Below are 10472 nucleotides of genomic sequence, written 5' to 3' on the forward strand. Positions count from 1 at the left end.
TCCGACAAGTTTTGATTTTATTGAGTGCAAGACACATAGTAGCAGAATGGCAGAGTAGCTAGACCCAACTGCACATGATGAACTCAATGTTCCAAGTCGAAGCTGCTTCAATGGAGGTTCAGAGTTTTCTTCATTCATACTGGGATATCATGAATCTCCGCAATCTACCCGTCCTTCATTTTCTTTGTCATCAGCGCTTCAATGTAGCTTCTTCATTGAATCTCCACTTCAGGGTGATGTTTGATCGAGCTGTGCCACTGGAACTTAGGTATCTTGTATTTGCTCTTCTTCAATCCTTTCGTCTAACAGTTATCATTGGGGCATTCTACTGTATATCTATAAAACAAGATTTTCTTCTTTCGTCGAGCTGTGGTAGAATATATACTCTATCCTAGCTAGTCCAATTCTTTGTCACCTTCTGAAAGAGAAAATCATGAGTTTTGTTTTTCCATTCCAAACTTTCAGCTTTGTCCAGCAGATGTTTGCCCGGTTTTCCCACAGAAGGAAATCAATTAAGAGAAATTGTGATAGGAATAGAATTAATTACGCAGTGTTTGGAAACAAGGTCAAATGCAGTAATTCAACGTTTTCTTTGTAAGGATAAAATCCCTAATCGAATGCAGAGAAATAGAAAATAAGGTAGCTCATTTAAACTCTGATATTCCTGGGTTATGGTCAACAACCACAAAACAACTCTGTCATCCGACTAGCCGATTTAAGGAGTTACCTCCATCATCAAGGAAAACGTCTCTTGATACTATTAATAATCTATTCGCCAGATCATTTCCCTGATTCTGTTTATCTCTTGCAGCCTAAAGGCCTTTGCTTTTTCCTTCTCTAGTTCTAAAACCATCTACAAAATCCAATGCCCCAGCTTCACACATAACTAGAAAACCAGTTACATGTATCAGGAGGCTCCACGAGGTCAGACTGAAAAGAAACAGAACATGCTTGCGAGGAAATGGAACTCAGCTCAAAACGAAAGACTAGCATGAACATGAAGACTTCGGGTTACAAATGACCCCCCAAAAAAAAGGGAGAAAAAAAGAACTTGCTGAGATGCGAGATAGGTAGCAAAAGATTACTGAATTGGGTAGTCATTTCTTGCCACAGAATTCAAATTTTAAGAGAGGAACTGGAGCTTAGAAGGTTTGGATCATGTATCTCTGTGCTCTATGGGGGTTGAGGAGTATTTAATCTTTTTCTATTTGTGAAAATTCATGGCTGGTTTTGGTGCCCAAGTAATTCTTTTCCTCATGGCATGAAGACTTGCAAGAAAGTTGGGTCTTGGGACTTGGGATCTGAATGTTGAGTCTTCCCTCTTGAAAATCCTGATTAGCATACCATTACCATTCAATATCTTAATCAATCAATCATTTCTCAACTACCTAGTCAGCAAGACTTATGTTCATGCTGACCCAAACACACTTAAGTCCTAATCCCAGTCCCAATTGTTATTTTGACCAAATAATGCTAAGAATCTCCATTATAATTACTAGTATTAGTTTGAGTACTTACGTTTAGGGTCATGGTACAATGAAGACAGCACTCTGTGTTGCTCCTTATTCATAAGGTAATGGAGCAAGGCTGAACTATAGGGATAGCTCTAGGGACTAATCTTTTCCAACTAATGTGTGACCATGTGTTCAGTTTCTGGCCAAACAGTAGAAAGGTATTGAAGGTACCTTCAAGAAGAATTAACTAACAAGAGTTGGCATTTTTTTTCTGTAACTTGTCTCTGTTATGTTGGTAATGTCATGCAGCCTTTCCAAAATGTTTACTCAGTAGATGTTTATGTTAGAACTCTAGACCTTGGCAATGATTGAAAATGTAGAGCCATCATGAGGATACAGTTCAGAGTGAGTTAATGTTCTAGAGAAGATCTTATGAAAAACACCACTGCTCCATCGGCCCCCCCCCCCCCAAATATAGTAAGATGCAGCCTTTCTAGTGCCACAAATGAAAAATGGACAAGACAATAGCTCATGGTGTTGTATTTCACAATTCAAATTCACTCCATCCTAGCGCACCACAGACGATGCCAGCCACGCAAGAGTGATATCAGAAAACCGTCACTTACACGTGTCCAGAACTTCAGGTCTAAGGTAACGCTACGATAAATGACAAGCGGTATTGGAGGTAAGCCGCAATTCTTTCTTTGCCTTTTCAAGCACAATGCACGACTGGGAATTGTATCCTGGCTTCCACCGCCTGTGGTTTTCCTATACCAGACGAGGAATTCAAGGAGGTTTTTACACGTGTTGAAGCACAATGGTAAGAAATCTCATCATTTACCTCTATTTAATGAGACACTCATTTTCTGTGTAAAGACCCATCGGAGAATAGTGAGCCACCAAGGAGTTTTCTCTCTTTCCCGATCCATCCGTGTTGTTTCTTCTCGTTCTAGACCTCCTATGTCTATCCCATCCATCCTTCTTGTTGTGTCTATTACTTGAGCTCCTCTGTGTCAATGTTGCGATCCATGTTTAGCATCCGGTATGATTCTTGCATCGCTGGTTGTGGGCACCATCTAGATTGATTTTTTCACAACGCCGGGTGCACCATTCAGGTAATCTTATCATCCTTTTCCCCCATTAAAGCTATGAAACGATGCTTAAGGATTTAGATGCACAATTGCATAGCTTTTGTGCAATGGATAAATTTCTCATGATCGAGATCAGAGTGGTTTCAGGCTACAGCCGCCTCAGCTGTATCCTGATTTGGTCTGCCTAGTCCACAAATTATGATATTGTTTCCTGCCACAATTTTTTTTCTCTCTCCTTTTTTTTATTTTTTTATATTAGTTAAAGATGAAGGAATCAGAGTTACATAACCCTATAGTTTGTGAACCATGGATAAATTTCTCATAATCAGGATTGGAGTTGTTTCAGGCTAGATTCTTTCTGCTATTCCCTGATCTGGCTAACCTAGTTCATAAATTATGTTTTTGTTTTCTGCAGCAAGTTTTGACTTTTTTTTTTTTTTTTTTTTTTTTTTTTTTTTTTTTGAACCAATTATTGATTTTACTAGTTAAGGATGAAGGAATTAAAGCTATTTGCACTTGAAGCATGGTTCTTGCAAGGAAATTATACAAATTGCATAATGCTGGTTTGGATCTGATATTGTGATATGCATATTGCAGATGTTTTCACATCTATTGATTCGGTGTTTCTAACATTCAAGTACTGATCCAGCACTAAATAGATGGGGAAAAGCGTGATCTGTTGAAAAGTTTATTGTTAATTTAGTTATCAAAGCTTGCATGGTACCATAAACTTAGAACTGGCATATGATAAAAAGATCCGGTGATTCATACCATGGAAATGTTTTTTTCTGTCTTACCTTCTAAAAAATAGGTTCTACTTCAAGCTGCAGCCTTTTTGTAGTGTGCTAAGTCCTAACCAAGATTCTATGCACATCAAAGTACAATGATCTGATGATATTTACTGACCTGGTATAATTTTTTTTTGGAAAAACTGTATGGTAGATAAGAATTTTGCTCTAACCCCGTCATGCTGACTTCTGGCATAGGTTTTCTTGTATTAAGAACTATCTAGAAATGTCTGTACTCCTTTATATATGAGTATCTCATGCATAGAGGATAGGGAGATTCCCCCCCCCCCCACCGGCACACCAGACGGGTTGCTTATCAGCTTACGGCAGAAAAATTCATAATCATTATTGCAAGGAGCACCAATAATTCAATTTGCTTCTAGGTTCTTGATATTTTTTGAGCTTTAGTTTCTTGATTTCTTGGTTATAGTTCTCAAGCTGTTCCTTTTGGTAATTAATGATGCATTGCAGATTATCTGTAGTATATACCTCAGAATATCTCGATGACAGACCTTGCATGCACTTGATGATATGTAGGCTTATTGTTGTTGTTGTTGATTTTGTTTTTTATTTCTATTTTTATTTATTTATTTATTTATTTATTTATTTCTTGAGTTGGGTTCTAAAGTCTGTTCTTTGTGTTCCAGATACCTTTCGCTAGCTAGTAATTTAGATTCTTCAGTCACTCAGGTCATAGATAGAGATGCCTCGGAGGGCAAGGAGGATTTTCTCTGAGAATTCTAGTAGCAGTTTGGAAGATGACCCTACTTATGTGGGTCCAAGAAACTCAAGCGACATATTTGCGTCTGCCTCTAGGACTAACTTAACTGGTGTTAGGAGATCCTCAAGGGCGACAAGGTTTAGAGTAGGACAAGTTCCCCTAGATGTTGAAGTTGAAAATGGGAGGAATAGCCCCCTCAGAGAAGAATCAAATGTTCTCAGGAATGGCAGGCGCACTATCCTTTCATGGTTAATCAATTCTGGAACGATTGAAGAAGGCACAACAGTACAGTACAGGGATGGGAAGGTTACACTCAAAGGGACGGTTACCAAGGAAGGAATTCTGTGCACTTGTTGCAATAGCACCATTACAGTTAAAGAATTTGAGCACCATGCAGGAAGTAACGGAAATGAACCATTCATGAATATGTACACTGGTGGAACTAGAAAATCCCTGTTGAAATGCCAGATAGAAGCATGGAGCAAGCAAGATATTCCTGCATGTAGAGGATTCCAAATTGTAGACGTCCAAAAAGATGATGTTGATAAGAACGATGACATCTGCAATATATGTGGAGGTGATGGGCAGCTAATCTGCTGTGATATTTGTCCATTGACATATCATGAGGAATGTGTTGGTATAAAGGTAGAGAAAAATCCAAGCTCTTGCTACATTTGATATAAAAACAATAAAGACATTTGAGCTTCATCTTAATATGTTTAATTTTACTCCTGATGATCTACAACTCGTCACAGACACTTCCCCAAGCTGCTTTTCACTGCCCAGTCTGTGTGTGCTCAATTTGTGGAATGCCAAAGGATATCCTCTCATTCCAATGTTTTCAGTGTGAAGAAATATGTAAGTGTTCTTCATGTTATGTTATGCCAATTTTATAATTATATGTAAGTGTTCTTCATGTTATGCCATTTTTATAATTATCTTGTGCTTAGCTTCTTAAGAACTAATTATTTCTGTCTAACTATTGTAGATCATTGTCACTGTGTTAGACAAACAGCTGTAGTTATTGGCAAAACCACCTTCTGTGGAAAAAGTTGTAGCGAGGTACTTCACGCTAATTCCTTTTGAATTTAATTTTTCTTCATCTCAGCAAAGAACTATGATTTAAATTGTGATCGGATTCGAGGATAGTGAATGCCTATAATTTTCGTACACCCTATTGTTGAAGGTCTGAAATACTCTTTTCTAGTGAAACCATAGTGTAAGAGAAACTAGGTCCATTGGTTAAGGGGGCAGACCTTGGTGCAATGTTATGATTGCTCCACTACAGTCTAGTGATGCTGGATTCAATTGGGAAACAGTCTCCCTATGAAGAGGGGTGAAGCAGGAGCCTCAAGCACTAAGTATGCCCTTTTAATCCTACTGAACCATATAGGTACTGTCGTACTGATGTGGATACCATGAACAAATTCCTCGACTCTTTCTTTCTTTTTCTTTTCTTCTTTTTTTTTTTTTTTTTTTTGGGGGGGGGGAGTTGGAGTGGTGGAGTGCGGTGAGTAGACTGCAATTCTCTGTGGTGCCTGCAAAAGCTCTCCTTGTTCCACCACTGGGGCAGGGGCTGTCTGGCCTGACAGCAGTCCTTTTCCTTTTTTCTCAGATATCGTAGAAATGGTGATTTTAAGAACTAGACCAAAGTCAAACCAGTTAATATTTGTGAGGGCATGGGTTTTGCTTGACCTGATTTGTATGAGGATGGTTCATGGGGTTCTGAAATTGATCATGAAGGCGTCACTGGTGTTAAAATCAAGTGAGTTCCTTTCTTTCACCTCTAGCGGGCTTTCTCCAAAATTGAATAAAAAAACCACACTTGCTCTCTACTTCTGTTTATGATGATCAATGAGGATTTTTTTTCCTTCCAATTTTCATCAATCTTCACTTACGATTGGTGGAAAATATTCTGTGAGTTGCTGATTGCAACCAAGCTAACTTGATTGTGATAATTATCTATCAGGTGTACCTGCAATTGCAAGGGCTCATTGGTGTCCCGCATCAAATTGGGGATGGATTCTCATGGACTCTGAACAAGTGTACAAACATAAAGTGCAGATCTCTCCAAGAAAAGGCAAAGAAAATGGATTGTAACTCAAAGGTTGCCTTAGCATATGCAGTCTATGATGAATGCTTCCAACCTATTATCGACAGCAGGACTGGCTTGGATAGGATTCCAATGGTTGCCTTCAACTGTGGGTAAGCATTTTGGGAAACCATTTGCTCTTTTCTAGGATTACTACATTCTTCCACCTTAGGGATCTCTTGCCCTCAATGGGTTTTCAAATTTTATAACTTTCCTCATTTCAGGTCCAACTTAAGCCGCCTTGATTGTCGTGGGTTCTACACTTTCACCTTGGAGAGACAAGATGAAGTAACTGCAGCAGCATCCATCAGGTCTATATGCTTCCCTAAAAGTTCATAATCGGTTGGAATAGTTTTCCTCTTGTTACAAGGAATTATATATAATTGGCCTCCACATGAAAATTTTACTTCAGGTACGTATAGATGTAATGTTTTCTTTATTATTATTATTATTATTTCTAGAATCCATGGGACCAAGCTAGCAGAGATGCCATTTATTGGAACTAGAGAGAAATATAGACGTGAAAGAATGTGTCCTCGACTGGTAGAGGCTATTGTATCTGTAAGTTGAACAAACAACCCAATGTCTATGAGGGTGCTTTCTTTCTTTCTTTCTTTGGGAATCTCTTGTGTTAATCATACTAATTGCAGGTCCTTTGGTTCCTGAATGTTAAGAAATTGGTCTTACCTAGTGCTCTTGAAAGACTAGACTATTGGATGACTTATTTTCAGTTCAAGCCAGTTAGTCAGATAGAGAGAAGAGATATGGCATCGATGAACTTAATGACATTCAAAGATGCAACATTTGTGCAAAAGATCTTGTTGATGGATGATGGGTCAAAAGAAGACAGTGAAGGTACTTTACTGAAAGTTATAGATACTTCAACAATTTTCATTCACATTGCTTCCTCACTTAAGAGAGTACATTTTTTCCTCCAACAGTTCTGAATGGCAATAATGAACCAGAAGTCATTAATCTTGAGGATGATGTTAGAGACAATGAAAGTAAGTTACGTAAGCCTTTGCCGTTTGATCTGAATCTTGAACCTCCAGATGAGCCTGAGGAGGTTCTTCCTGTGCAAAGAAAAGATGAAAAGAAAAAAACATCTGTTGGAATATTTCTCACACTGGAAAATGATGCCATTGTGCTCAAAAGACACTATGATGATGGTACTTCTGTGCCAGTTGGTGATTATTATTTTTTCGGATGATAAGGGTGCAACTAGTTTACCAGAATCAATGAGGTATGGAGCTATATACGATCTGTTTTACTATAGTCACCCCCCCCCCCTTTTGAACTTAATCAGTATTTAGTATAATTCGAGTTTGTTTCCTTCTAGTCTAATGTTGTTTTGAAAATGAATGTTGTATGGTGCAATCTATCTAAGTTTTACTATCTCGATCTGCCAAAAACTGCACCAACGAAAATGTTCTCTTAGGAGATGTGGTTTTATGATTTCATGCATGGTAAGGCATTGGGTTCATTTCATGTGAGGAGATAGATGAGAAAGTATGCTGGGGGGAGCTCCCCCAAGGCCAAGGAGCCCCCAATTTTTTTCAAAATTTCTTAACAAAAGCCCTTGTGGCCTTCTCTTTTTAATTTCTTGGTCATCTGACCTTTTTCCGGTGTGAATTTCAGCACTTTCCACCCCTCCCCCAATTGTAGAAAAATTTTGAATGGGTAGAAGGGTCATTGTGCCCCCTTATGTTAAATCATTGCTAGGTCCGCCCCTGAAAATACGTTAGCGTTCTTTCTAGTTGCACTTTTTATATTTGAAGTGAGACTCTTGTTTGCGTAGCACGACATGCTAATCCAACATATTGAGAATGCAATCATCAAATCAACTATGTCAATTTTTTAGCTATGGCACATAGTGAGTTATTTTTTTGTTTTTTCCTTCTAAATATGCTTGCTAGTGAGATTTTATTTCTCTTTCAAAAAAGTAAATCCATTACTATATCTCCATATAAAATCAAAGACAATCTCCATGCAGAAATTTATTGAGCCCTAGCTCTGTAAGGAGCCTTCATATTGTTCATATATGGATTAATATTTTTACATTAATGATCTTATTCATGTATAGGAAGGTCCTATAATTACTTCTTTTATCACATTTCTCATTTCAGTTCAGCAAATCAGTAACCCAATCAATATCGGGCAAATCCGGTAAATCCCCGAAACCGAAACTTCCATGTTGTCCATCATCTTTCACTTCCTCATCATCTTCTAAAATGAATTTCCTCAAATTTTCAGTAATGTCCCTCTCAATCATCGAAATTTCATCTCTGGTCAGCTTCTCTGCAGGTGGCGGGTTCATCCCGATTTTCAAACCCCCGCCACCGCCACCGCCGCCGCCGCCGCCAAAGCCGCCACCAACAGATGTCACAGATCCATTGCTTATCTCCTTCTTTGCTTCACCCATGCTTGGCTTAGAAATGAAACGAAGCTTCGGTTTCTTCATCGGACGAAGCTCTTCCGGTGCATGAGCAAAGAAACACACCTTTCTCTGGCAAAATCCTCCGGCATTGCATGCACGAGTGCGGTACTTAGAAGGGTGAAGCCAGAACTCGAAAATCCCATGAGCGAACTCGCATAACTCGCCTTTCGAGCACTCACCGGTTCGGAACTCGGGACATGCAATGGCGGCGTAGTTGATTTTACGTGGATCACGCCGTCGTGCCTTCTCTCCTCGGTGTGCGAATGGGCAAGAAGTCCAATCATGGCTTCTCGTTTTCGGACATTTCTTGATTTTGAAAACATACATGCGAAACTCGTCCGAGTGATAAATCCACTCGTCCCCAATTTGTTCCGACTCGTACCAATTCAGAAGTCTTGGGCCCTTCAACAACTGTTCCATCTTCCAGAAATATTCCCCAGAAAATAATTACTAATTTCTAAATGCAGGACGAATAAAACCGAAAAAGCTTTGTTGAGTTAATCCCAGAAACGAGAAAGAAAAAAAACCCAAACCAAATTGACAAGAAATCACATGATATATTCACATTTCTTAAGAAGAAAAAAATCTCTGGTATAAAGGAAAATTTGATTTTCTTTACAACTAGAGGATTCTAATAAAAGAACTGAAGTAATAACAGAGAAGCAGAAGACAAACAACTACAGAATCCATGGCGGACACAGTTCACAGAGAGAAGAGAGAGAGAAAGAGATACAGTGAGGAAGACGAAGAAGAGAGCATTATTTATAATCTGCAATTACTCTTTCTGAGTAACCTGAACGAAAAAAAGACTAAAGAATCGAAGGGTAACCGCGGAAATTCTGGAAAAACGTTTAAAATAGGGTAGATTAAAGAAGTAACGGAAGACTAAACGTGAAATTTGCCAGAAGCGAAAAAAGATTTGCAGAGGCAAAGCGGGTTAATCCACAGGTGGAAGAAGATGGGTTCATGGGATTCGATAAAGACAACATTTTTGCTTTCTTTTTTACAACGCTTGGCAAAATTGAAATCTCTGAGATTAAGGATAGTTGGTTTTATTGGTTGTCTTTTCTCGTGTAGATAGATTATTTGTTTTGTAGTAAAGAAAATTGCCTGCAAGTGTTTTGCGTTGAGATCCATGTGAATGAAACGGTGTTACTTACGTGGAAACGAAATTTTATCTGTTCATGCAAGATTTCATGGTCACTTTGCTCAGATCATGAGGATTTAGCATCCAATCCTGGATTTTATTGCTCACTGTGGATTACATTGTGCATGAAAGTGGATTCTCGCTTCTTTATCGCTGATTCTCTCGTTGAATATGTGTGAAATGGGTGTGAACAATCAATGACGGATTTGCCTTTACAAAAGTTCTTTTTTATTCGTATGCATTTACAAAAGTTTGAGAACCGTCCCTGGAATTGGGGATTTTCTAGCGATTTAAGCGTGAGTGAATGTTGATTGGTTTTGCTTAAGAATGTGAAGCGGTCCAGTTTTTCGGGCATTGGATTTGGTGCAATGAATTGATGGTATGAATCGTGTGTGGATCATCTCCCCTAAAGTCTATGCTTTTCGGACAGTCATACACCCACAAATTATGTGGAACTCACAAGTAAAAAGTAATAAAAAATAAAAAAAAATTTCATCACCTTAATCATGTGTGCCCCTATAATTCGTGGTTAACATCGTTGGGGGAGACGATCCGGACTCATATGAATCAAGGGGCAATGCACGGACTGGTAAAATTGTAAAGCACTATGACCACATTTTGCTTGCAAAGTGGCATAAAAACAGTGAAAAAGGAAAACCAAACCGTGAAAATGAAGTTGGTGCTATTTAGTATTTAAGCCCAATATATCTGATGCGTCCAAAATCTGTTTAACTTTTTGATC

At 38.6% G+C, this 10472-nt stretch overlaps 2 protein-coding genes across 2 annotated transcripts; one reads left to right on the top strand and one right to left on the bottom strand.

The window, feature by feature from the left end:
• Nucleotides 1-52: 52 nt before the first annotated feature.
• On the top strand, nucleotides 53-7553 carry LOC149013073 (increased DNA methylation 1-like). Its single transcript, XM_089159750.1, has 9 exons — nucleotides 53-268; nucleotides 3981-4699; nucleotides 4810-4912; nucleotides 5043-5116; nucleotides 6024-6259; nucleotides 6371-6457; nucleotides 6608-6707; nucleotides 6797-7001; nucleotides 7088-7553. Exons 2-9 carry the CDS (start codon nucleotides 4037-4039, stop codon nucleotides 7354-7356), a joined length of 1737 nt encoding a protein of 578 aa, XP_089015876.1. The 5' UTR covers nucleotides 53-268; nucleotides 3981-4036; the 3' UTR covers nucleotides 7357-7553.
• A 715-nt stretch (nucleotides 7554-8268) lies between these two features.
• PEI1 (Zinc finger C-x8-C-x5-C-x3-H type family protein) lies at nucleotides 8269-9003 on the bottom strand. Its single transcript, XM_089157702.1, has one exon. It carries the CDS (start codon nucleotides 9001-9003, stop codon nucleotides 8269-8271), a length of 735 nt encoding a protein of 244 aa, XP_089013828.1.
• Between the last annotated feature and the right edge of the window lie 1469 nt (nucleotides 9004-10472).

Source organism: Hakea prostrata, chromosome 6 (assembly GCF_041222555.1).
Source record: "Hakea prostrata isolate BN-2017 chromosome 6, UWA_Hpros_2, whole genome shotgun sequence".
Classification (NCBI taxonomy): domain Eukaryota; kingdom Viridiplantae; phylum Streptophyta; class Magnoliopsida; order Proteales; family Proteaceae; genus Hakea; species Hakea prostrata.